General features: G+C 50.5%; 1 protein-coding gene across 9 annotated transcripts in view; it reads left to right on the top strand.

Annotated features, from left to right (window-relative positions):
* Window positions 1-26397, top strand: part of CFAP65 (cilia and flagella associated protein 65) — a 36564-nt gene that overhangs the window by 5716 nt on the left and 4451 nt on the right. For 6 of the 9 annotated variants that reach the window (XR_008381340.1, XM_053598230.1, XM_053598232.1 and 3 more), the window contains 23 exons: window positions 4557-4659; window positions 5449-5615; window positions 5807-6006; window positions 6265-6410; window positions 6894-7116; window positions 7486-7751; window positions 8530-8730; window positions 8988-9347; window positions 10807-10944; window positions 12124-12369; window positions 12943-13167; window positions 13962-14123; window positions 14344-14494; window positions 14922-15050; window positions 16612-16825; window positions 17158-17286; window positions 21558-21734; window positions 22018-22084; window positions 22267-22377; window positions 24201-24392; window positions 24492-24650; window positions 25851-25994; window positions 26180-26293. Coding sequence is in view for 8 of the 9 variants with exons in the window: in XM_053598230.1 (XP_053454205.1) it covers window positions 4557-4659; window positions 5449-5615; window positions 5807-6006; window positions 6265-6410; window positions 6894-7116; window positions 7486-7751; window positions 8530-8730; window positions 8988-9347; window positions 10807-10944; window positions 12124-12369; window positions 12943-13167; window positions 13962-14123; window positions 14344-14494; window positions 14922-15050; window positions 16612-16825; window positions 17158-17286; window positions 21558-21734; window positions 22018-22084; window positions 22267-22377; window positions 24201-24392; window positions 24492-24650; window positions 25851-25994; window positions 26180-26293 (4024 nt within the window). In the remaining variant the exon portion in view is untranslated. Of the gene's footprint in view, window positions 1-4556; window positions 4660-5448; window positions 5616-5806; window positions 6007-6264; window positions 6411-6893; window positions 7117-7485; window positions 7752-8529; window positions 8731-8987; window positions 9348-10806; window positions 10945-12123; window positions 12370-12942; window positions 13168-13961; window positions 14124-14343; window positions 14495-14921; window positions 15051-16611; window positions 16826-17157; window positions 17287-21557; window positions 21735-22017; window positions 22085-22266; window positions 22378-24200; window positions 24393-24491; window positions 24651-25850; window positions 25995-26179; window positions 26294-26397 lie in introns of those variants that run through there. The other 3 variants (XM_053598233.1, XM_053598234.1, XM_053598235.1) reach the window with 3 other exon arrangements.

Raw genomic sequence — 26397 nt, 5'->3', positions numbered from 1 at the left:
ATTTCTGGACTCTTTGTTTTGCTCCCTTGATCTACTTGTTTATCCCTGGGCCAACGCCAGCCTGAATGAATTTTTAGAACTTAACAGTAAATCTTGATATCTGGTAGTGTACGTCCTCCAACTTTATTCTTTTTTAAAATTGTTTTGGCTATTCCTGGCCCTTTCAACTTCTAAATAAGTTGCTTGACATGTCCCATTAAGTTATTAACTTCCTCTCTTTCTGTTTTCTTGAGGAAGGCTTGCAGTGCTATAAATTTCCCTCTTAGGACTGCCTTTGCAGTATCCAAGAGGTTCTGATAATTCGTGTCTTGTTGTTTTGTTCCAAAAATTTGGTGATTTCCTTTTTAATCTTGTCTATAACCCATCTATCTTTCAGCATAAGGTTGTTTAGCTTCCATGTTTTTATATGGGTATGCAGGTTCCTATTGTTATTGAGTTCAACTTTTATTCCATGATGGTCTGAGAAGATGCAAGGAATAATTTCTATTTTTTTGAATTTGCTGAGGTTAGATTTGTGGCCTAGGATGTGGTCGATTTTGGAGTATGTTCCAGGGCTGATGAGAAGAATGTGTATTCAGTTCTGTTGGGATGAAATGTTCTATAGATGTCTGTTAAGTCCAGATGGTTGAGTTTAAATCTAAAATTTCTTTGCTTAGCTTCTTTTTGGAGGATCTATCCAGCACTGCTAAAGGGGTGTTAAAATCTCCAACTACTATGGAACTGGAGGAAATCAAGTTGCTCACGTCTGTTAGAGTTTCTCTTATAAATTGAGGTGCGTTGTGGTTGGGTGCATAAATATTAATAATTGAAATCTCATCATATTGAGTATTACCTTTAACAAATGTGAAGTGTCCATCCTTATCCTTCCTTATTTCAGTTGGTTTAAAACCTATTGCATCTGTGAATAGGATTGCAACACCTGCTTTTTTCTGCTTTCCGTGTGCCTGGAGTATAGATGACCATCCCTTCACCTTGAGTCTAAATTTGTCTTTTAATGTAAGATGCGATTCTTGTATGCAGCAGATATCTGGCTTGAGTTTTTGTATCCAGTCAGCCAACCTGTGCCTCTTTAGAGGACAATTTAAACCATTCACATTAAGGGGATTGGTGGGATTACACCAGCTGTGCATCTTACAAGGTGTGAAACTTGGTAAACGGTCTGTGAAGCTAGTGAATGATGCCCCATGATCATATCAATGTACACAGCTATGATTTAATAAAAAAAAATAAAATAAACCATTCACATTAATTGAGAATATTGATAAGCATTTTGAGAGTCCGGTGGACATTTTGAATCCTTTTGCAACTGTGGAAGTTGAAATTTGATCAAAATTTTCTGGGTGGATTTACTTTTGTGGTGGAGGATTATGCTGGTCTTTATGGAGGATAGGTCTGACAATATCCTGGAGAGCTGGTTTAGTTATGGCAAATTTCTTCAACATGTGAATGTCATTCAAGTATTTAATTTCTCCATCATAAATGAAAGTCAGTTTAGCTGGGTACAGGATCCTGGGTTGAAAGTTATTTTGTTTTAGGAGATTAAAAGTTGATGACCATCCTCTTCTAGCTTGAAAGGTTTCAGCAGAGAGATCTGCAGTTATTCTAATATTTTTGCCCTTGTAGGTGATGGTTTTCTTTCATCTGGCTGCTTTCAGAATTTTCTCCTTCATGTTAACTTTAGTGAAGTTGATTATGATGTGTGTGGGGGATGTCTTATTTGGGTTGAGTCGTGCTGGAGTTCTGAAACTGTCTGCTATCTGAATTTCAGAATCTCTTGGCATGTCTGGAAAGTTCTCCTTCATCATCTCATGGAGAAGAGACTCTGTGCTTTGTGAAGCCACTTCATCACTTTCAGGGATCCCTATAAGATGAATATTGGTTTTCTTCGAATTATCCCAGAGGTCTGTGAGAGAGTGATCTGTTTTTGCCCTCCATTTCTCTTCCTCTTTGAGAGTTTGGGAGCATTCGAAAGCTTTGTCTTCAATGTCAGAAATCCTTTCTTTTGCTTGCTCCATTGTGTTACTGAGGGATTCTACTGTGTTTCTCAGATCTTTGAGGGCTGCAACTTCTTGTCTTAATGTGTCAAAATCTTTGGTCATTTGGTCTTTGAATTCGTTGAATCTTGACATATCTTTTGGGTTACTGCTTGGAATTCTAATTTGATCTTATTTGCTATCCAGATTCTGAATTCGATTGCTGACATCTCAGCTATTTGTTTGTGTATGGGATCTTGTGCTGTGTCTGCCCCATTGATCCTTGGGGGAGTTGATCTACTCTGACTATTCATATTGCCAGAGTTTTTCTGTTGATTTTGCCTCATGATTGTTTTTCACTGTTGCCTCTGGCTGTCCTCAGTGTTGGGGGGGGTGTTTCTCCAAGATTAGACCCCAGCAGGATCACTCTATTATTGCTGGATCTTTGTAGGGAGTGGCCCAGTGTAGTTCCTCTGGGGCTTCCCCAGCCAGGGAGTTCTGGTTGTGGAAGCAGCTCTGGAGTGTGATACACCTGGATCCAGCAACAGGGCGGGAGGTGGTACACATGGTTCTGGGAGTGCCTGGTGCTCAGTGACTTTGGTACAGAGAGTCCAAGGCTCCAGCAGTCTCTGGCCAGGAGACAGGCTCTGTGCAGAGGCAGGGAGGGCTGCGGAGGGCACGCGGCTTCCAGAGTCCCTGGCCTGACGAGCGGGCCAGTGTGGAGGCAGGGAGGGTACAGGAGGGAGGACGCAGGGTTGCGTGGCTCCTGCAGTTCCTGGTCAGGGCATGTGGAGGCCCGGCAGGTGCGGGTCGCGGGTTGGGGGTCGTGGTGCAGCTCTTATAGAGGTACAGGCGGCGCCAAGCCCAGGAGTTTGAGGTTGCTATGAGCTGTGATGCCATGGCACTCTACCCAGGGCAACAGCCTGAGGCTCCAGTGTGCCAAAACCAGTCTCACTCTGCCCCCAAGGGTTAAGGCTGTAAGGCAGCTCAGTCACTAGGTTACTAGCTCCCGCCTGATCCTTGCTCTGTGACCCTGAGAGCGGAGTTTGCCAGGGCAGTTCTCTCACAGTGGCTCCCTGCAGCCCACAGCCAAACACTATTAGCTCCATCCGGCTCAGCAGCTCAGTCTGGGGCCCTAGACAATGCCCAAAGTTCTCTGCACTCCTGCTCAAGCTCTCCCCAAAGGCAGTTCGACTGGGTGCCAAGTCCAAAAACACTGAAACAGTTCACAGGTAAGGCCTTTCCAGTTTGCAGTCTCACTGCTGCTTGTACTTATGGCTGCCAGTGGGATTAGGTCGATCAGATACACGCAACCACTTGCCAGTTTTCCACTGTTTTTGTCCTCCTCTTGGGGTCCAGAAGTCCCTTGCTGACTCCCTGTATCCTCAAAGGGATGATTATAGGCAGATCCCACCAGCCAGAGATGCCTGGAGTCTTATCTCCCCAGACTCACCGTGCCCTGTAGCAGGGAGGCTATTACTTGGCCACCATCTTGGATTCCAGTCCTCTAAATTCTTTTTGCTAATATTTTATGAAAAGATTGGCCTGTAACTTCTCCTTTTCCTTCTGTGTCTATCAGGTTTTGGTAACAACATTATGATGGCTTTATAGAATATGTTGATGAATGTTTCCTCATTTTATATGACCCGGAATACTTTAAAACCAGAATTGTTTTTCCTCATTACTCGGTAGGACTTGCTATAAAGCCATATGGCCTAGTGTTTTCTTTGTAGGAAGATTTTTGACTACATTGTTCTAGATAGGCTGGCTATAAAATATATTGTATAATTCTTGAGTCAGTTTTGGTTAAGTTATATTTTCCCTAGGAATTTGTTTAATTCATCTAAATGTAAACATTTATTGGAATAGGGTAGCTGACAATATCATCTTATCAATGTTCTAAAAGTCTGCAACGTCTATAGTTTTGACTGACCCTGGATGCTACAGCCCTGTCATGGTCTCTGTTTGGAAAAGTGTCCCTGGCACCTCCCTTCTCAGCCTTCCCCCAGACCAAGCACTCAGGGCTCTGATAAATCAGGGCATCTTTCCCTACACCCCACCACGGTCATTACAAGTACTCTTCTCTCTCTCTTTTTTTTTTTTTTTTTTTTTTAGGCACAGAGTCTCACTTTATCACCCTTGGTAGAGTGCCGTGGTGTCTCAGCTCACAGCAACCTCCAACTCCTGGGCTGAGGCAACTCTCTTGCCTCAGTCTCCTGAGTAGCTGACTATAGGTGCCTGCCATGACGCCAGGCTATTTTTTGTTGCAGTTTGGCCAGGGTTGGGTTTGAACCCACCACCCTTGGTATATGGGGCCAGCGCCCTACCCATTGCACCATAGGCGATGCTACCTCTTTTTTGTTCAGAGTAAAGGGCTGTGGCAATAGGAGGAGGAAGAGGGAGACAGTTCCTTTTGTGGCTAAAACCTCGTATGCCCCCCTCCATGCACTCATCCCCAGATATCTTTCTCCGTGGCCCCCAGGTCTCAAGACCTTCAGCTCCAGGTTCTCCCTAGCCTTCTTGCTTCTTCTCATTGTTCTGAGCCCTGATCTGAAATGTCCAACCTCTGGCTCTCTCCCACAGGCCTCCCAAGACCAAATTCTTCTTCACGGTCATCCCGCAGCCCATCTTCCTGAGCCCGGGCATAACCCTCATGCTCCCCATCATCTTCCGGCCTCTAGAGCAGGTAAGTTCTGCCGTAGAGAGACTGGTGGGGAGGAACCAGGTAACAGGGACCTCAGAACAGCGACCAGGACAGAGCAGGGAAGTGCTTCCCAAACCCCAAACACATCCTGCCAGCTCTAACAAGAACTTGAAAGGGGCCAGGCCAGCATGGCGCCTCATACCTTGTAATCCCAGACCTCTGGGAGGCCAAGGCAGGTGGATCCTTTGAGCTCACAAGTTTGAGACCAGCCTGATCAAGAGTGACACCCTATCTCTAAAATGATAGCTGGGAGTTGTGACTGGCGCACAGGCATAGTCCCAGCTACTCAGGAGGCTGAAGCAAGAGGATTGCTTGAGCCCAAGAGTTTGAGGTTGCTGTGAGCTATGATGCCACGGCACTCGACTGGGGATGACAAAGTGAGACTCTGTCTAAAAAACAAAAAAGGAAAAGAAAAGAGCCCACCCCCTAATCTTATCAGACATAGGAGCATTCCCCTTTGGATACTGGAGGGAAAATGTGGTGATACTGTATTAGCTATCAGAAAGCCCTAGGTTCCTTGGCCTTTTCCTGCTCCCTCCAAATTTCTTCGAATTACTTTCCCCACAAAAGAGGCACTAACCTTTGAGACCAAGAAGATGTAGAGGTACAGGTAGCCAGCCCACTACTCAGACTCTGAGGTAGTGGTCCGCAGCCCCACCTGGCCCTCAGTGGCTATGTTGGGGTGCTGAGAGAAGGTGGGATATCTGGTCCATGAGTACCACATAGGTAGCACTGGTGATGATGGCTTCTGTCACTACCTCTATGCTGTAGAAGGAGTATGTGGACCAAATGTGGTTTGAGAAGGCAGAGGGGAAATTCTCCGTAGACCTGAGGGCCATGTTGCCTTGCCACAAGCTGATCTGCCCGCCGCTCCTGCAGCTGCCCATGTGTGCCGTCGGGGACATGGTGGAGGCTTGCTTCTGCCTGGACAATGTAGGGTAAGGGCAGAGACTGAGGCATAAAGGTGGGGAGAGCAGGAGCTGTGAGGAGGGTACCTGGGAGCAAGAGAGACCTAAAGACCTTTGTCTTTATGGAGGAGTTAAGAGGGTGGTCTCACACCTCTACCTTGCTAAAGAAGTAGCAATGGTCAAAGGGGCCCCATGGCCCTGATCTGCCCCTCATCCCCCAGGGACCTGCCCACCTTCTTCACTTGGGAAGTCCCCAGTCCATTCCACATGCTGCCCTCCACGGGGCTACTGGAGCCAAGCCTGACCTTTCGGATCAAAGTGACCTTTCAGCCCCTTATAGCTGGCATCCACGAAGTTCGTGCCACGTGCTGGTATGGGACAGGCAGCCGGCAGAAGAGCAGCATCCAGCTACAAGCTGTAGGTGAGGCCTGACACCCACCTGCCCCCAAGTCCGCTTGCTGCACCTCCATGGTGCTCAAGGCCTCAGTGCAGCCCTCGCCTCCTGGCCTGGCCTGGGACCCACCAGCCTGCTGCCCTCTCCCTGGCCTATCAGGCTTTGCCTTTCCTTTGCCTTCCATTATTGCAGACTTATTCTCCCTGGGGACACCTGCCTCCTTTTGGGAGCTGTTCAGCTGGGGCCATAGAGGCCCTGGTGGGTTTCCCCCTATCTCTGCCTCAGCCAAATGCACCCAGCTGCTGGTACGCATAAAGCATAAGCAACCGGAGGACCAGGATGCTGAGGGCTTCCAGAAAGTGTTGCACTTTGGCTCTGTTGCTGTGGGCTGCACCATGGAGAGGAAGATCAAGCTGTATAACCCATCGGTGGTATGCAGGGGGCAGGGAGGGGAGCAGGAAGGACACAGGACCCCAAGACTGGGATTTCCACAAATGTATCTCCTTTACAGAATGTCCCCCTTTCCACACATTTGGCGCCAAGGTTCACAAACCCAAGTGTATCAACAGCTGTCAATAGGTGTCCTCTCAGTTGGGGGCTATGCCAGGGTATACCTGACTCCCTAAGTGCAATCCAAAAAGCAGCCCTAAGACTTCCCTGACCCCAGGTTGATAGCTAGCTATGATGGTACTTTTGGGAAAAGAAAAAGGTGTCCCCTCTGGGTAGGACAAGTTCAGGGTACATGGCTTGGTACTTCCTTCCTCATGGTGTAGGTAGCCTTGCCCTATGCCCACAGCTGGCCAGTGGGGCATAGGGTGGGTGTCAGTTGCCCCCATACCTTTGGCTAGGCACCTCGCTACAATCTGCACATTGCTCCCATGACCTGATTCCTTGTTCCCCACATGGCCCCACAGGTGAATGCCCCCTTCAGGATTGAAATATCCTCAGACCTGCTGGGCAAAGACCAGGCCTTCTCATGCCCCACAGCCCATGGCATCGTGCCCCCAGGAGGGAAGAAATGTGTGTCAGTGTTCTTCCACCCTGAGACCTTGGACAGCAGAAGTATGGACTACTTCTCCATCATGCCTTCTGGCTGTTCCTCCCAGACCCAGCTCAAAGTCATCGGTGTCTGTAGAGGTACTGGCATCCCCAGGATGCTTGCTGCACTTCCCTTGGGACAGGAGCAGCCAGGAGGATTCTGAAGAGCTCCTTCCTTTCTAAAAGCCTGTGGCCACCTCGCCTCTCAGCCTGGTGTCTGCTGCCCCCTGCTGGCCCACAGGGGAAATCATTTGTGGACACCTGGAGGTAGCTGTCCCACCATCACCCCAGGGATGCTAGAGTTCTGCTCTGGCTGCCAGGACTCTAGGACTTCCCAGGCTGGCCTCTGTCTCCAGGCAGCACCACTTCCCATAAGCAGGACCCTTTCTGAGACATCATTGAGGAGGCTGAAACCCTAGCCCTACCCAGGGGCCAGGGTGCACTCACAGTGACACCCCCCATGCCCAGGTCCTGCTGTGTCCCTGCAGCACTATTGCATCAACTTTGGATGGGTCTACCTTGGGGAGCACTCAGAGGAGCCCCTGTGGATTGAGAACAAGTCAGACTGCATAGCCCACTTCCAGTTTGCCATTGACTGTCAGGAGAGCATCTTCAGCATCAGGCCTGCCCATGGGACTCTGGTGGGCAAGGCCCGGGTGACCCTGCACTGTGCCTTCCAGCCCACTAACCCCATCATCTGCTTTCGACGGGTGGCCTGTCTCATCCACCATCAGGTGAGCGGTGGGACAGGGCCAAGGCTGAGGGGAGGAGGGGCTCCTCTGGGCCTGATCCAGGGCCCATCTGAGGCCCAGTGATGAAGGCAAGAATTGGTGGGTACCCCCCTATATGCTGGAACTTCTGGGGCTGTTGGCTGGGATTGTCTTCTCCTCTAAGGCCCCAGCCCATGCTTTTGGAGCATAGCCAGAGCACTTGAAGGCTCCAGCTTCTCCTTCAGCATTATGCCCAGGATGTCACAGGGATAGAGTGTCAGGGCACATCTTGCCTTGGCTCCTGTCAGGCCAGGGGCATGTGTGGAGTCCAACCTCAGGCCAGCATGAGGTACCTGGCCAATATGGTAAGCAGGGGCTGAAGTCTAGCCTAGGATCCCTCCAGGAGCTGGTGCCAGGCTCTGGAGTGCATCTGTCTACCTGTATAGGTATAGTATGGACTAGGGGAGGCTTCTGGGTGGGGAAGCAGGAAGAATGAGGCTATGTCTTATGTTCCCCTCCCCTAGGGAGTTTCTGGATTCTGGTCTTGCAGGCCTCTTGGCTGGCAGTAGGGTGGGCAGCAGAATGCCCAGGGCCTTGGCAGAGGGGAAAGAGAAGGCTAGGCAATGGCTGAGTGTCCCAGGACTGGGGTGCTTTAGTCCTGACCTTCCCTGGACTGCTGCTATTCCCTAGCTGAGAACTCGTGTACCCACCACCTGTTATCTTGTCTGCCCAGTTTCTGGCCAGCAACCCTCTAGCCCCATCACCCCTCCCATGCCCTGTTGTACATGAACAAATGGCACAGGACCCCCTGTTCCTGGACCTGATTGGGACCTGCCACTCGGATAGCACCAAGCCGGCCATCCTAAAGCCTCACCACCTCTCTTACTACCGCACACACCTGGCCCGGGGCCTGACGCTCTACCCACCCGACATCCTGGGTGCCATGTTGAAGGAGAAGAAGCTGTATCAGGATAAGGACGGGGCCCTCATGATTCCCACAGAGGTAGGGTGACCCCTCCACCTTGGCCCAAATGCTCCAGACCCAGGGGGAACCCTGAGGCAAGATGCACTCCCCAGGCTCATGCCCCCTTCTCTAGCAATTCTGGGGCAGCACTGTGCCAGCCCTATGGACACTGTTAGTAGTCTGGGTGGCCTGGGATGGGGCTCTGGTAGCCTTTTCCAGACAGGAGTGTACTGAAAGATGGCCAGTGGCAGGAGGAGTGGCAGTTGGGCCCTGTCAACCTATCTTTCTCCATGCAGGACACGGAGGACATGTCAGCCCCACAATATCCCTATATCCCCCCAATGACTGAGTACTTCTTCGATGGCACCAGCGACATGGCCATCTTCCCGCCTCCCGTCAGTATAGAGCCTATCGATGTGGATTTTGGTGCTTGCCCAGGGCCTGAGGCCCCCAACCCTGTCCCACTGTGCCTGATGAACCACACCAAGGGCAAGATCACCATGGTCTGGACACGCAGATCTGACTGCCCCTTCTGGGTAACCCCCAACATCTGTGATGTGCCACCGCTCAAGTCCACAGCCATGCGCCTGCACTTCCAGCCACTTCACCCCAACTGCCTCTACGCAGTGGAGCTTGAAGCTTTTGCTTTCTATAAGGTGTGTGCAGATGAGAGGGAGCAAGGAGGGTCTCTACTGGAGCTTGAACAACAGGGGGTTGGCAGGGGATCACAGTCAGCTCTATCCTCTCAGTGCCAAGTTTCTCCCTATTTCCTTGGTTGGACAGCGGCCCCTACTGGTTTGTTTCCTCCCAGGCTCATGCCTCACTTGGTCCATCTGCCTCTGTCTCATTCATGAGTGCCTCCCCCACCTCTTCTGGGGAGAACTCAGCTGAGATCAAGCTCTTTGGGACAATTTGGTATATAAGGAGTAGCTCCCTGGGGCTCAGCTGGGGGGCCTCCTGGCTTCTCTATTATTCTATGAAGTAGGAAATTGTCCCTCTGAAGGGACTGTGGCCAGCAGGAACCAGGGCCTGGGGACAGCTTTCAGTGGTGCTGGGTAATTAAATGTGTGAGGGGAGAGGCGTCTAGCACAACTTCCCTTGGTTGGGGAACTCAGAGCACAGGCTGTCCCCAGTGCTTCAGCTCCAGCCAGGGCCTCTTAGTCCCAGGTGTGTGGTGTTCCCTCCTCAGCCCTGGCAGTCCCACCTTTCCCTGTCCCGGCTCTGCCCACCCTACTGGCCTTTCCTTGTGGCCAGGGTGCTGGGACCCAGACAAGAGTAGAGCTGTGCAGTCAACGTCAGAGTCACTTAGCAGCTACGTGACCTTGGGCACGTTCTACAATGTCTCTGAGCCCTGGTCTTTTCATTTCTCAACCTGGGGCCACGTCTGAACTTTTGAGGAGGCTTGCCAAGGTGGAGTCTTTCATTGCCTCTGTTCTATCTATAATATCTTAGCAGTGGGGGATGTGGATGTTTGTAGGAGTAAAGCTATGGATGCCTGGCTCCGCTGAGGCGCAGCATGTCAGATTTTGAGGTTACACACTCTAGAACTGTGCTGTCCCTTATAGCCACTGCCAGCCACAAGTAGCTACTGAGCCCTTGAAATGTGGCTGGCCCAAACTGAGATGTGCTGTGAGTATAAAATACACACCAGATTAATAATGTCATATTGGTTATATGTTAAAGGGACATGATTTTGTATCTATTGAGTTAAATAAAACATATTACTGAAATTAATTTCATGTGTTTCACTTTTTTAATGTGGCTACTGGAACTTTTAAAAGTACATTTGCGGCTGGCGCTGGTGGCTCATGTGATATTTCTGTTGGCCTGCGCTTCTCTAGCCTCATTCCTGCAGAATGAATGCTGCTTTCACATCCCTCCCCCTCTCCTCCTGGGCCCTGGAGGACTAAAGAGAGTGTTTGCTGAGCCCTTCAGATGCTCCAGAGGGCTCCCAGCCTGAGGGGCTGGATTGAGACTCTGGTTCTCTTCACTGTCCTCCTCCTTCTGTGCCCACTAGAGGGCTCTTGCAGCACGGAGGAGGGGACAGGGCAAGGTGGAGCACCCCACAGGCCAGACTTAGGACTCTGAGCTCTTCCATGGGTCCGGCCCCTGCAGGTCCTGCGGAGCTACAACAACATTGAGGAGGACTGTACCATGTGCCCATCCTGGTGCCTAACGGTGCGGGTGCGAGGTCACAGCTATCATGCTGCCTTTGAGCACCACGTCCCTCAATATTCCCTGGATGGCCCCAAAGTGAGTATGACCCCAACAGCTGTGGGAGGAGGACAGGGGAGCCCTGACTTCAGCCTTGGCCCACAGATCCCTCTTGCCCTCCCCGATGGCCTCAGAAACACATCCCTTCTTAACTAGTCCTTAAACACGTTCTACAACCAGTCCTAGGGATCTGGGCCAGGCAGGGACTTGCTCCTGGATCGCAGTACTTACACTGGGACCAGGGAGAGTCTAGGAATTGGACATCTGGCCCTTCCCTGCTCCAACTGAAATTGTCACCTTGTCCTCTGACTCTCAGGTTGAAAACCCTCCAAATCCTTTCTTTGGGCCCTGCCGTGCCTAGTCCTGGGGGTAGGCGCTAGGGATACAATAGGCCTTTGGGGGTACCCAGCCCTGTGGGGGAGGCAAAGCCAGTCTCTTGCCCAGGAGGTCATAATTCCCAGGTCTCCCCCTCAAGGCTATCAGAGCCCTGCTGATCTGAAGAGCAGGATGGCACAGGCTGAAAAGCACAGAGCCTGGGACCAGACCTCCAGCTTGCAATTCTGGTTGCACCTTTGAGGCCTCCTCAGGCTTCCATCACAATCACAGTTTTTACATTAGTCCTCTTGTTGCTGGAAAGGTCCCCTTTGGGACAGTGTGCTTGGGGGTGATCCTTTTCCTCCACCAGTTACCCTTCTTCCCTCCATCCCCAGACCTACACCCCCAGTGTGTGTGGGTCTTGCATTCTGTAGCCCCCTCAGCTGTTAGCTCATGTTGGCTGCATCGTAGATGCCGAAGGAGTGTTTTGGAGCTTGGATTATTTGGGTTAGTTCCCTCAGCTGTCTGAATGAGAATCATCTAGAAAGGGCCACTCACGGCAGAGCCTCTGAACTGTACTCTCTGAAAATGGGTGATCTAAAAGATGATTCAAGGGCACATTAAAATTAAACAATTCCTACTTTAACCTTGAAGAGAGGCCTTGAAGGCCTGAGTTTCCAAGGGGTCTGTGACCACCCTATCAGGAGGTCTCTGTGGCCACCCTATCAGGAGGTCTGTGCAGAACAGAACCATTATTTGGTGCTAGGTTGGGGCCTCCCTTAATTCCAATTCCCAAGGCTACATGGTGGCATCTTGGATGAGTGGGAGACAGTCCCAGCTATGTCTCAAGGGTGGAGATCAGAGCAGAGATCCCTCATTTCTGCCTTTTTCCCCTACCCCAAGCTGTTCCCCGCAGTGCCCTCCTTTGAGCCTGCCTACCGCAGCCTGCTTCTTGTCAACAAAGGCTCCATGATGCTGACCTTTAACCTGGCCCCCAACAGCAGCTCAGACATCACCCTGAGGCCCACCTCGGGCCATGTGGCCCCTGGGGCCCACCAGATTTTCCTTATCTGCACCCACCCCAAGGGCAACTCCTGGAAGCAGCACATTTTCTATCTTCAGTTCAATTTTTGTCCCCAGTATCTCAAGGTAGGAGGCAGGGGTAGGAACCTGGGTCCTTGTGAGTGAGCCCTAACTTGGGACTTCCCTTTTCGAATCCATATTCTGGAGTCAGCCCCTAAGACTCCCGTAAAGTGGACTGAGGGCTGCTCCTCCAGGAAGTAGCACAGCCGGGACGGAACTCCTTGGCAACAACTGTGAACAGCTTTCCTACCCCTCAGGGCCCTGCTTATCTACTCATGGGTTCTGGGACCAAGAAAGAGGGTGTAGAGAATCCAGGGGAAGCATCTGGAAGCAACAAAAGACTCCATCTGCAGGCAGTAGAGGGGATCAGGCCAGAGATAGGGTCGAGGGTGGTGGCCCCCTGTCTGACCCCAAGAAATGGTCTCCCATTTCTCCTCCCGGTCCCTGAGTTATTTTCAAGGATCATCTCCTGGGTCAGTCACCATGGACTTTCAACAGAAGCTGCATATGCCCAGGCTGGCAGAGAGCTTTCATTGCCAAGGGAGAAATCTGCCTACCTGCAGCTTCCTATACATGGGTGGTGGGGGAAGCCAGGACTGCTGGTGAGGTCAAGGCACTGCCCTCCTTCCTCTGGCCTAGGAGGTAAGCATGCAGAGCCGGGAAGAGCCACTGCAGCTGAAGCTGGACACCTGTAAAACCCTTTACTTCAAGCCCACCTTGGTGGGCTGCTCCTCCACCAGCCCCTTCACCTTCCGCAACCCTTCACGTTTGCCCCTGGAGTTTGAGTGGAGGGTCTCCCAGCAGCACAGGAAGATGCTGGCTGTCCAGCCCTCCAGGGGGCTCATCCAACCCAATGAAAACCTTGTGAGTGGCCCTGATATTGTGTTTCAGGGGTGGGGAAGGGGTGCTGTCACCTTTACCTCCACCATCATCTCTCACTTGTGCCTCCCATAGGCCAGGTTTACCATGAGTGCCACCCATGCCGTCCATGGGGAAGGGATTATTATTGCCCTCATCATCACCCCCATTTTACAAAGAAAATTTGAGGTGGGAAGCTGTTTACTAAGATTATAAGTTAGGAGGTGCAGAGCTTGGACAGGAACCCGGAATCTGGGGCTTGTCTCCCCCCATCCTTGGTCTCCAGCTGGATTTGGGTATCAGTGGCCAGCTGTCAGTAAGGTGAGAAAGGAGACTCCACAGTCCTGAGGGGATGCTGGCTGGGAACCAAAATAGCAGACCCTGGCGCTTCGTGTAGGGTCCTACAGACTACTTGGGGAGGCCAAACTTGGAAGAACCACTAACACAGGCATCTGTAGGGCTCCCAGGGACTGTCACTGGGGAGATGAGAGCTCTGGAGCTAACCTCCAGGGTTCACCCCCAGTTCCACTCTCACTAGCTGTCTGACCCTGGGCAAGTGACCTCAGGTCTTTCTGTCTTTAGTTTCTCATCAGAAAATGAGGTACAAGAATAATACCACTGACCTTGTGGGGATATAGGATTGAGGGGATTAAGGAGATGACATACTATATACCCTGTAGAGTGCCTGGCGCAAGGAAGGGTTGCCATAGCTTGATACCCAGTGATGGGACCTCACACAGCCAGGAGCCTAGGGGATGAGTTCTAGAGGTCCCTATGCGAGGACCATCTCTGTGCCCCAGATGCTGACATGGACTTTCAGCCCTTTGGAGGAGACCAAGTATCTATTCCGAGTGGGAATGTGGGTCTGGGAAGCTGGCCTGCCCCCCCACATCATCAGTCCCCCTCCACCAACACACTACACACTGCGCCTGGTGGGCGTGGGCATCACCAGCAGCCTCTCTGTGAGTGGCAGAGCCCTGGCGGGGCATGGGGGCGGTGCTGGGGCCAAGGCCCAGCTAGGAGGGAACACCCCTGGGAACTCAGCTCCAAGAGGGCAGGAGATCAGAGCCCCCACCCCTGGTCCTGCCCACCCTCTGGGGATGCCCCAATGATGGGGATGGGAGAGCAGGGCCGAGGGCCTGGGGGAACTCCCACCCCCAGCCAGCTGACTGTGGCCCTCAGGTGAAGGAAAAGAAGCTGGATTTTGGGCATGTGCTGGTGAATGACAAGCAGTCCCTGTCTCTGGTCCTCCTGAATGAGGGTAGCTGCACCCTCTATTACCACCTGTACCTGGATCAGCTTAGCCCCAAAGTCATCGAAGACCAACCCCTTGGTACTTGGACATGGGCTAAGATGGGGGATGGGTGTTGGGATACTGGTTTAGACCGGTTAGTCATGCCTGGTTTGGATAAGGCAGAGGAAGGAATGCTTAAGTCCTGGTGCTTCCACTTTATAGCTGGGTGGCATTGGGTAGACAACCATCCTCTCTGAGCCTTGGTGTTCTCATCTGTAAAATAGGGCCAAGAGGTCACCTCACAGGGTTAATAGGCAGGGAAATGTGCTTATCAGGTGCCAATGACACAAAGATGTGTAGTCCCCTCTGTCCTAGGCTGGGGGAGGCACTCTTCTCCCTGTGTGCTGACTCAGGGCCTGCTCCCCAGCCAGTGCTCTGCTGGCTTGGGAGGGGATAGCTGAGAAAGAGCAGGAGGGGAGGCCAAACCTCCTGTAGCCACTGACCCCACCTGTGTGGCCCCGAGCAGCTCTGCAGATGGACCGGACAGAGGGAAGCATGCCACCACGGTCCCAGGACACTGTCTGCTTGACTGCCTGTCCCAAGCACCGGGCTCAGTACTCCTGGACTGTTAGTTACGCTCTCCTCTCCCACAGAGGTAACTGGGCCACCTAGACAGGAGAGCGGGTCAAGAGGAAGTGGGGAGCTGTATGATGTAGGGCTGGGGGTGAGAGTGCTAAAGGTGAAGGCAGAGCTTCCAGAGTGACGGGTTGTCTGGTGTGAATGCCACGCACTAGTCACAAATCTGTGGGTGTGTGTACCTGAGCTCTGGAAGACTCAACTTGAAAAATTAGGAGCTGTGTTATTTCAGAATCTTAGACAAATCCTTAGCCTCTCTGGGCCTTAGGTTCCTTTTCCAAAAAGCAGAGCTATTATTCGCCCATCCCTGGCAGGCTGGCAGGAGCCCAGGGCATCAAGGAAGAGCAGTTAAGAGTGTGGATTGGAGCCAGACTGGGGTTGATTCATGGCTCCAACACTTGTTAGCCTTAGAATCTTAGCAAGTTGTTCACTTCCCTGTGCCTCAGTTTCCTCTTCTCTAAAATGGGGATAAGAATGGCACACGGGACAGAAATGCGTATGAAGTGCTGATAGCATCACATGCATGAACCTTGAAAATAAGCCAAATGAAAGAAACCATCACAAAAGCCATATACTGAATGATTCCTTTAACATGAAATGTCCAGAATAAACAAATAGAAAGATACAAAAAGTGGATAAGTGGTTGCAGGGGGTGGAGGATGAACAGGAAATAATGGCTAATGTGTACCAGGTTTCTTTATGGGGTGCTGAAAATTTTCTGGGGGAGTAGTGATGGTTGTACAACCATGAGAATATATAAAATCACTGAATTGTATATGTTAAAGGTGAATTTTATGGTGTATAAGTTATGTCTCAATAAAGCTGTTATTAAAGATTAGTTTGGGGCGGCGCCTGTGGCTCAGTGAGTAGGGTGCTGACCCCATATACTGAGGGTGGTGGTTTCAAACCCAGCCCCGGCCAAACTGCAACAAAAAAAAATAGCTGGGTGTTGTGGTGGGCGCCTGTAGTCCCAGCTACTTGGGAAGCTGAGGCAAGAGAATTGCTTAAACCCAGGAGCTGGAGGTTGCTGTGAGCTATGATGCCATGGCACTCTACCCAGGGCCATAGCTTGAGGCTCTGTCTCAAAAAAATAAAAATATCTTAGAATGGGTCCAGGCGAAACTTACTAAATACAGAATACAAATGCCTACATACAGTAACTAGGAAAATGCCATGAAGGCTACGTTGAACAGTTTGATGAGAATATTTCAGATTGTATATGAAACCAGCACATTGTACCCCTTGATTGCACTAATGTACACAGCTATGATTTAACAATAAAAATAAATAAATTAAAAAAATAAATAAAATAAAAATAAAAATAAATAAATCAATAAAAATAAAAATTAGTTTGAAAACAGATAATAATGCACATTAAATGCAGGTGTGCGAAGCATCTAGGACAGTGCCAGGTACACGGTAAGCATCAGATGGGGTTAGTGTTGTTGGAAATGTCCCAGAGCCCAAGGGCCATCTGCTGCTCCTGACAAGGGTCCTGGGAGCAATTGTCCTCAGCCTGCTCAGCCCCCCACCCTGGGGGAGCTGGGAAATGAGCCTATTCATCTCCTCCCCCACCCCAGATAACAAGGTTAGGGAAAAGCAAGAACTGTGCCATGTCTCCCTGGTGGCTGTGTTCCCCTTACTCTCCATCTTGGATGTCAACTCCATGGGCAGCGCTGAGGGCATCACCCGGAAGCACCTGTGGCGCCTCTTCTCCCTGGACCTTCTCAACAGTTACTTGGAGCGTGACCCCACCCCCTGGGAGCTCACCTACAAGGTGCCCACCCGACATAGGTGAGCTGGGCTGACGATGGGGGCAGGGCCCACTGAGAATGTTTGTGGCACTTTCTGCCTACACCCCAAGCCCCAGGCACCATCCAAGAAGCTGCGTCCCAGTTTTTTGTGGGATGGGCTCCCAAATTCTTGCCTGTTCTTAGAGGGGTTTGGGGACAGAAAGGATTGGCTTGAGGTCTGAAAGTTTCGCCTACCCCTACCCTCCCAGATTCTCCAATTCCCACCTGGAGGGAGAGAAGGGGTCAAGCCAGTATCCCCTGGGAGGGTCCCACCAGGAGAGCCTCACCCTGTCTCCAGCCCCTACTCTGAGCCTTTTTCTCTGCTCCACACAGCACAAGCCAGATCCCCCCCATCTTCACCCCTTTGAAGCTTGACTTCAATTTTGGGGCAGCACCATTCAATGCCTCACCCTCAGTGGTGCTCTTGGTGCTGAAGAACAGCGGAGTGGTGCCCCTGGACTGGTATGTCTGCTCAGAGAGGGTTGCTGGGGGGCCCGGAGACAGATGCCCAGAAGCTGCAAGGGAGGAAAAGTTGCCTTCTCTTCCCGATGAGGGACCTGGCTGCCTGGCATCAGTGAAGAGTGAGCCTGCCATTGGTGGATGTGGAGGCCAGGGGTCACCTAGCAGGGCTTGAGACCTGTCTCAGGCTTGGACATGGCAGTTGACTCAAAAGTGTGGAATTGCCTGATGGATGCCAGGCACAGTGGTCTCATAACTCCGTGAATGAGAAGGGGCCCTTGAGCATCTGCTGAGTACCAGGCCCTGTGTGTCATGAGCCTTTTCTCTAGTCCTCACACCAACCCTGGGAGAAATTCCTTCTCTCCTGATTCTCACTGTCAGGGTGACTGAGGGTCAGCCAGTTTAAGGACTCAGCCAGGGCCACTCAGCTACTAATGGACGGAGTCCAGTTCAAAGCCATTTTTGCCCAACTCCAGGGCCCCTGCCTACACTGGTTAGTCAGCAGGAAGACTTCGAGTGGCTTCTGCATGCTAGGCACTGAGGCCTGGCTGGAAGGGCCCCAGTTCCATGGGGCTGGGGCCTAGAGGAGGTGAGTCGAGGGTCTCTGGAGAAGGGCAGGAGCTTCTGGGGCAGGTAGATCTGCCTCTGAGGAGCTGAGTAAAGCCTCGTGGGTCTGCACCTCTCAAGTCACATGAGTTCCAGGCCTGGAGACCTGAGCTCGCCAAGCTTGGCCTTTCCTGTGCTTGACTTTCCTCCTGTCAGGGCCCAGAACTTGTGGCTAGTAAACATCCTGTTTCCACACCAGGGCTTTTTATTGTTTTTCCTCCCTGCCTCTACCACGTGCCTTGATTTCCTAGTAAAGTCCTTTTGATGACTTCCAACTTTGCTTGGCTAGAGAGAGATGTAAAAGAAATGTCCCCGTCTGGGTCAAGTTTTAGAGAGGGATCTGGGGACCCAGGGGACGTGGTGGGGTGAATGAGTGTGAAGGTTTGTGGGGGAGGGGATGCATCTGTGGTCAGGAACCTACCAGCCAAAGCAGAGACAGTCTTTTTTTTTTTTTTTTGAGACAGAGCCTCAAACTGTCACCCTGGGTAGAGTGCCTTGCCATCACAGCTCACAGCAACCTCCAACTCCTGGGCTTAAGCGATTCTCTTGCCTCAGCCTCCCAAGTAGCTGGGACTACAGGCAGCCACCACAAGGCCCGGCTATTTTTTGGTGGTAGTTGTCGTTGTTTTTTGGCAGGCCTGGGCTGGATTTGAACCTGGCAGCTCTGGTGTGTGTGCCTGGCGCCTTAGCCATTTGAGCTACAGGCGCCGAGCCAGCAGAGACAATCTGTGTAGAGTTGTCAGGTGTGCAATGGCAGCCCCTTGCTCTGTGATGGTCCCCCTCTCCTCCACAGTGGAGTGAGATCAGGCAGCTGGCTATTTAAGTAGATCCTATCTGAGAGGACCAGACCACTGATAACAGTGGGCTCCTGGCCCTGAGTGACTAGGGGAGCTTGGCAGAACTGCTGACCTGGTCAGGGAGGCCCAGTGCTTGTCTTGAGCTCCAGATCTGCCATTCACGGGGCTCTCTGAGTGGGCCTAGAGCCAGGCCCTACAGGGCTGGGAGGTTTGGTGGGGGGAGAAAAAGCGGGTTGGCCCATGCCCTGGAGTGGAGCCAGGTATTTTGGTGGACTGCGTGCCAGTGTTTGTGTAGGAGTAACCCAGCTCATGCTCTCCATGGAGAAAGTCCAGGCTGCTGGAAACCCAGGCGGAGGAAAGCCAGGCCAGAGGGCCCACCAGCTGGGTCCATCCACCAAGAGATCATCTGAGGTGCCGGAAGACGGTCCATGCTTCTTCCATGACTCCAGGCAGCTCTACTCTCCTGTACTTTCTGTGTTGTTACATGTTCTTTAATTTCTTAGAAGGCTATTTTTGAAAATTCTGACCCTTCTCTGCTGAGCTCATAAAGAACAGACAGAGCGTTTTATTCCTGCCAAGGACAGTCAGAAAGGGCCAGGAAACAGGGGCACAGGGTGGAATGAGAATTCCAAGTGGGGGTGAGCCCAGGGCAGGTGGCAGAGTCACATAGCTGTCCCTCCCTCCAGGCCTCTTCCTCTCGATGCCTCTGCTTTGTTTGGCCCTGGGATTTATAGGGTCTTGGACCCTATAAGAGAAGGTGCTTTACAGGTGTCAAACATGCTGATTAACATCATTTGTTCACCCATCCTCTCCTTAATTCCTTGGCCAAACCTCTACTGGGTGCTTCCTAGGCACAGGCTCCAGGTGGGTCTCAGGATGGGAATGTGAATGGGCCCAGCCCCTCCCCTCCCTGTGCTGCAGGGGCCTCAGGCAGACCGTCTCCTGGTGCATGGCCACATGGGCAGCACTTCAGGAAGGCTTCCTGGAGAAAGCTACAACTAAGTAGACCTGCTGAGTGGCAGGAAGAGATAGAAAGACTACAAAAAGACTTCTAGACAGAGGGCCTGGCATGGACACAGTGTGGCTGAGTAGTGAGCGAGAGGGTAAGGAGGACCTCAAGTGAGGCTGGGGGTGAGAGGTTGGTGGGAGGTGGGCTGGGCTCTAGAATACTCCTTCTGAGCATCTGGACTTCTTTCTGAGTGTGTTAAAGGGCTGTACACTAAGGATGAAAGCCAAGATGTGGTCAGTTTTCAAGACTTGTCACTCTGGTTTCTGGGGGAGAAGGGCCATCAACTTGAGGCAAGAGAACAGGTTGGGAGGCTACTACAGTCCTCCAGATTGGCAGGTTGGAGAAGCCCATACTGAAGGCCTGGCAGGGAAAGGGATTGGAATTATTTAGGAGGGAGACTGGACCAGAGCAATGAGGGCTAGGGAGAGGCAGAAACTATGTAGAGGGCCCTGAATTAGCAAGATCTCTGATTCTGCTGCTGCTCAATATCCCCCAAATAAAATGACAGAAACAGTTTACTGACTGGTAGCAAGTCAGATGATATAGGGGTGATGGAAGAAAAGAAACTCCCCAGCTCCCTCTCCAAGTCCACTGTGCTGGGGAGATGATGGTCAGGAGGATGGTTTCCACTCTCAACCTTGGTACAACATACGGGCACATTCACACATTTACAGAGTGATTCTCTTTCTCTTCCATTTTTATACAATAATGACACAATAATATACATGTTACTTCCTGGAAAATATTTTCACAGCGTGATAGCAATAATATTTCCTTTAGATCAATACATATAGATCTAACACCTTCTTTTTAATAGTTGCATATATATTATAATATGGATGGATCTTAAATCATTAAACCTCTCCTTTATTAGAAACTTTAATTGTTCCCAGCTACTTTTTTCTCTGCCACCACAAAGAAACTTGTAATAGACACTGTGTGTGTACATGTGTGTATGCATGGTTTCATCCCTGCATCCTTAGCTCCCCAAAATGAGATTTCTGGGTCAGAAGGCATATGCATTTTTTATTCTAACAGAGGCTGCCAAATTCTCTCCAAATGGTCCCAGCAGCTCCCTCTCTCCCTACCAATGTTTGACAGTATCTGTTCTTTCTAAACTCACCAGCATTGAATGTAACTATTCTTCACATTTCAGATGTGAGAAAGTTTAAGACAGATGCCTTGTGAGTTTTGATTTGTGTTTCCCTGACTCCCACTGAAGCTTTGTTTTCTTTTCCTTTTCTGGATGTGTCCTCTGCCTGGTTTGCTGCAGGGACCAGTTCTGTGCCATCTTTCTGAAGAGATTCTCCTTTCAGATTGTGACTTTGGGATCCCTTTATCACTAATTTGTCAGCTATTCAGAGTGCAGTATCTGCTTTACTATAGCTAAGGCATTTCAGGGACATTAACTCTACGTACAGCTTTGCTTCTGTTTCAAGACTGCCAGCCCTGCTTGGGCATCTGTTCTCCTCTCTGGCCTGGACATCATCTCAGGGACCCTTGGTTGGTGCTGCTAGCAGTCCTAAGAGCCTCAACAGGCTCTTCCTAAGAGCTTTGTCCAGAAGAGCTTGCTCAAAGTGGTCCACATCTACAGGCCACCTTCTTGGCCCCTGACACCCACACGGAAGCTCCCATCTGCACTTCTCTTTTAGTCCCCGTGGCCCTGCCTCTATTCCTGAGTTTGGGTCCTTATGAAATGAAAATCCACAACAGCTGCATTTGCCCAGCCACATATGGGACAGTTTGCCAAATGGGGGCATGAAGCACAGGAGGGAAGGGGGAGGCCTCCATCTGCCACTTGGGGGCTCAGAGTTCTCACCTCTCTCTTCTGTCTGACTGGTCCTTTGCATGGCTTCTCCCAGGGCCTTCCTCTTTCCAAGTGACCAACAGATTGACCTGGAGCTATGGGCAGAGCAAGCAGAGTTTAACTGCACTGAGCTTCACCAAATGCGTGTACAGGACAACTGCATCTTCTCCATCAGCCCTAAGACCGGGAGCCTGAGTCCCAGGCAGGAACAGATGGTGGAGCTCAAGTACAGGTGCTCCCCTACCCCCCACCCACCCTACAGTTCCATCCCTGAAGACCTCTTCCCCTGACCTATCACTGTGGGACTCTAGGGCATCTCACATAGCCATCTGCCAGAGAGGGCTTCCTCCCACCTACAGGGGAGATCTGATTTCCTGCTTGCCCTATCCCTGCATGGAGGGAGTTGCTCCTAGGAGCTAGCTGGCTCAAAGCCACAGGCGTGCCATATCCATTGGTTCTCCGACTTGTACCAGGGCTCAAGAACTCATGCCAAGGATTTGCCTCCTCCCTTCTAGCCACCTGTTTATCGGCACTGATCGCCTCCCGGTGCTCTTCAAGGTGTCCCATGGCCGGGAGATCCTGGTGAGGTCCCAGTACCTGGCCCTGCCCTGGGTCTTAGGTTGAAAGAGGGGTCTCACTGGACAATAATAGAGGAGCAGGGGACAGGGGACAGTGTCCCCTGGGGAGCTTGGGCTGAAATTTCTCTGCTGGGTGTGTCAAATCCTCCCAGGAAAGGAAGCCACTCATGGGCCTTTTATTTACAGCTAAATTTCATAGGTGTGACAGTGAAGCCGGAGCAGAAGTATGTGCACTTCACCTCCACCAGTCACCAGTTCATCCCTGTCCCCATTGGTGACACACTGCCCCCACGGCAGGTCAGTGGTCCACATCGTTTTGTTGACCAAGAGTCCTAAGCATTGATCTCTGCATATCTGTGTCAGCCTTGACAGGGGAACAAAGACACTACCCTCCAGAATCACCTAAGAAGTGGGGCCCACAGGTTGAACCCCCAGACTAGGAGAGACTCAAGGCAAGAGCGTCAGTTTCTTGGTGCCTGGTAACTAAGCCCTTTGCCAGGCCCATTTCCCACACAAAAGTGGGGATTCTTTTTCCTTTAGCATAAGATTCTTCAAACTTCTCTGACCATGAGCCACACTAATATATTTTACCTACTCATACCCCAGTGTGTATATACACACACACACATATAACCAATATGGAAGTATCACAAATCCATACTTATGGTACTATGTGCAAAATATGCTGATATTTTCTTTTTTATTTTATTCCATTTAAAAAATTCTAGACATGACCCACTAAATTGATTTAGACCTGCTCACTAATAGGTTTCAGCCACAGTTTGAAAATCACTGCTCCAAGGACATTTTTGTGGAATGTGCAGAACTGGAATGGGAATCCATCAGAAGCTATAGACTTTTCTTTGTTTATTGATTGAAGGGAATCCAGTTCCTTTGCTCTGGAAATCTCTGAGAGATATACCCTTTTCTCAAATATTTCACAGCTATGAAATTTCTAACCATTTAGAAGCCCATGTGTTTCTGGGCAAAGGTCTCTAGCCGTTCATCCTAGAGCAGTGATTTTCAACTGGTGTGCTGTGAGAGGACCTTAGGTGCACAATAAAAAAAGAAAAAAAAATGTATGATGCCCCATGATCACATTAATGTACACAGCTATGATTTAAAATTAATAAATAAAAAAAAGAAAAGAAATTTTTTTGGAGAAATTTTTTTTCACAGCAACCTCCAACTCCTGGGCTCAAGCGATTCTCCTGCCTCCACCTCCCAAATAGCTGGGACTACAGGCACCTGCCATAACTCCTGGCTATTTTTTGGTTGCAGCCGTTATTGTTGTTTGGTGGGCCCGGGCTGGATTCGAACCCACCAGCTCAGGTGTATGTGGCTGGCGCCTTAGCCACTTGAGCCACAGGCGCCGAGCCACACAATGAAAATTTTTGAAGATCATTAATTAAATTATTTTTGGGCTCGGTGCTTGTAGCTCAAGCGGCTAAGGCGCCAGACACACACTCCAGAGTTGGCAGGTTCGAATCCAGCCCAGGCCTGCCAAACAACAATGACAACTACAACCGAAAAATAGCCGGGCGTGTGGCAGGCACTTGTGGTCCTAGCTACTTGGGAGGCTGATGCAAGAGAATCACTTAAGCCCAGGAGTTGGAGGTTGCTGTTAGTTTTGGTGCCACAGCACTCTATCCAGGGCAACAGCTTGAGGCTCTGTCTCAAAAAAATAAAAAAAATAATAATTAAATTATTTTTGAAAGAAGTTCAAAGCACAGTAAGCATATTCTTTTTACTCTTTTTTAAAAATCAACACAATTTAAGTGTGCCACGAAAGTTTAACTATAGGTTCAAGTGTGTTGTGAGATAAAAAAAGGTTGAAGAACACTGCCTTGTAACTTGACAAAGGTAAATTGAGGGAAAATAAACTAAGCTACCCCTTTACAAATAGAATTACATAGTATCCTAAAATGTCATAGGCTGAAAATACAATTACCTACTTCTTGGGTGATCAAGCCGTATGGGAAAGCAGAGGAATTTAAGGGAGCTCAAGGACGCTAATGGTGACATCATGGAGATCAACCTGCCCTCTTATGATGGACACTGTGTCCTAGGTTTGCAGTCCTGACCTGGTGTGGTGATTCTTCTATTTTTTCCCCCTGCAGATTTATGAACTATATAATGGTGGCTCAGTACCCGTGACATATGAGGTCCAGACCAACATCCTGTTGCAAGTTCAAGAAAAAAATTTCGATCATCCTATCTTCAGCTGTCTCAACCCCAAAGGGGAGATCCAGCCGGGAACCACTGCTCGGGTCTTGTGGATCTTCTCACCCATTGAGGCCAAGACCTACACGGTGAGCAGCAGCCTGGGATAACACAGGATGGGGTTGAGCTGCTTCTGCAGCAGGTCTGCTTCTGACCAGCCCCTGCACTACCCCTCCCCGACTTCCCAGGTGGACGTGCCCATCCACATCCTGGGATGGAACTCAGCCCTCATCCACTTCCAGGGAGTGGGCTATGACCCTCATGCCATGGGGGACACAGCTCCCTTCCACAACATCTCTTCATGGGACAACAGCTCCATACATTCTAGGCTGATGGTTCCTGGACAGGTGAGGGAAGGGGAGCCAGGAAGGCCTGAAGCCTCGGAGGGGAGCTTTAGAGCCCAGTGGAGCCAGTCCAGAGGGATGGGGAGGTAACAGGGGAATGAGATGGTGTTGAGGAGGAACAGAGGCAGAAGAGGGCCCTGGAATCAGCCCTCTTCCAGGTTTTAAGAGGCAGCACCAGCTCTGTGAGATGCTTACCCTGCCACCTAGTGCCCACAGGTGTTCCTGCTTAAGTCATTCTACCTGCTGCAGGGCCATTCATCCCACCCTCTTCTCTGGGCATAGAAACGGGCATGTTAGAATGTGTAGAAAGCATTCTAGGTATCATATCCCATTCTATGTCTTAAATATCTTCATACAAAGCAGTCCGTCCCCTAGCCCTAGATGGATTTTGCTGAAAATATCTAGGATCAATAACACTATCTTTAGTTCACACTCCTCATTATTGGAAGGTCTGACCCATCCATCCACCCACTTACCCATTCACCCATTTACCCATTGACCCAAAAACCCATTTACTCATCTTATGTATCCAACCACCCATTCATCCACTCATTCATATACCCATCCACCCTTCCCGCTCAGATTCTACTCCAGGATGAGCACTGTAGAGGTCCTAGGGACAAACAGAAGAGCCAGATAAAGTCCTTCCCTGGAAGCATTCATGGCCTAGACAGAGAAAAAGTGCCCTTTCTGTGTTGTCTCAGTCTTTCCCAGCACCCCTATAACACAGCTCCTATTCTGTGCCCAGCGAAGATGCCAACAGCTAATCACCCATTCATTTACAAGTATCCGTCAGAGGCCCAAATTATGCTGGTTTCAGTTTTGCCTCTCTGAGCTAATTCTGGTTCAGTCCCTCCAAACCTATTTAATCGTTGAAATCATAGCCTTTAGAGTAAAACTGTCTGAGTTTATTCCAGCTACACATGTGGTAGATTGTTAGAAAAATCATTGGCACTGTCTGAACCTTAGCAGCACATCTGCAAGGCAGGGATGTAGCAGTGCCCGTATCGTAGTTGTGAGGATCAAATGCATGGAAAGCACCTGTACAGCACCTGGCTGTTGAAAGCACTCAGTAACTGGTTGACAGCACTCAGTAACTGGTTGAAAGCACTCAGTAACTGGTTGGAAAGCACTCAGTAACTGGTTGTGTGGTGGTTATTTCTTTACCTCCCAGAGTTGCTATTATGTTGTCTGTACCAACAGAAAGTCTTCCTGTCCCAGTCTCATATCTCCTTGGGAAACATCCCTGTGCAGAGCAAGTGCAGCCGCCTGCTCTTCCTCAACAACATCTCCAAGAAGGAGGCAATTGTCTTTGCCTGGCAGCCAAGGCCTGTAGACTTTGGGAAGGTGAGAGTCCACTGGGCCCACAGAATGAGAAGGGCTCTAGACTCATTTCACCCCATCCTGTCCCATCTTGTCCCATCCTTTCCCACTTCATCCTATCCCATCCTGTCCCACCTCATCCCATTCCATCCCATCTTGTCCAATCCCATTCCTGTGTAACTCCAGAGATTCCTTCCACAAATCAACAGGTGTCTGTGAGTCCCATGGTAGGAAAGGTAGCTCCTGAAGAGACGGTCCCAATTATGGTGACTCTGAAGGCTTCAGTGCATGCCAGCTTCTACAGTGTAGACCTGGTATGCAAGGTAGGAATCAGCCTCAGGTGGGGTGGAGGCACAGCTCCCAATTCTGGGAGTGGAGTGGGCCCTGAGACAGAGGCAGGAGCCAGCCCTTGGGAGCGTGGAAGCTC

This window comes from Nycticebus coucang, chromosome 7, assembly GCF_027406575.1.
Source record: "Nycticebus coucang isolate mNycCou1 chromosome 7, mNycCou1.pri, whole genome shotgun sequence".
In the NCBI taxonomy this organism is placed as follows: Eukaryota; Metazoa; Chordata; class Mammalia; order Primates; family Lorisidae; genus Nycticebus; species Nycticebus coucang.
This window is presented reverse-complemented; position numbering and strand designations above follow the sequence as displayed.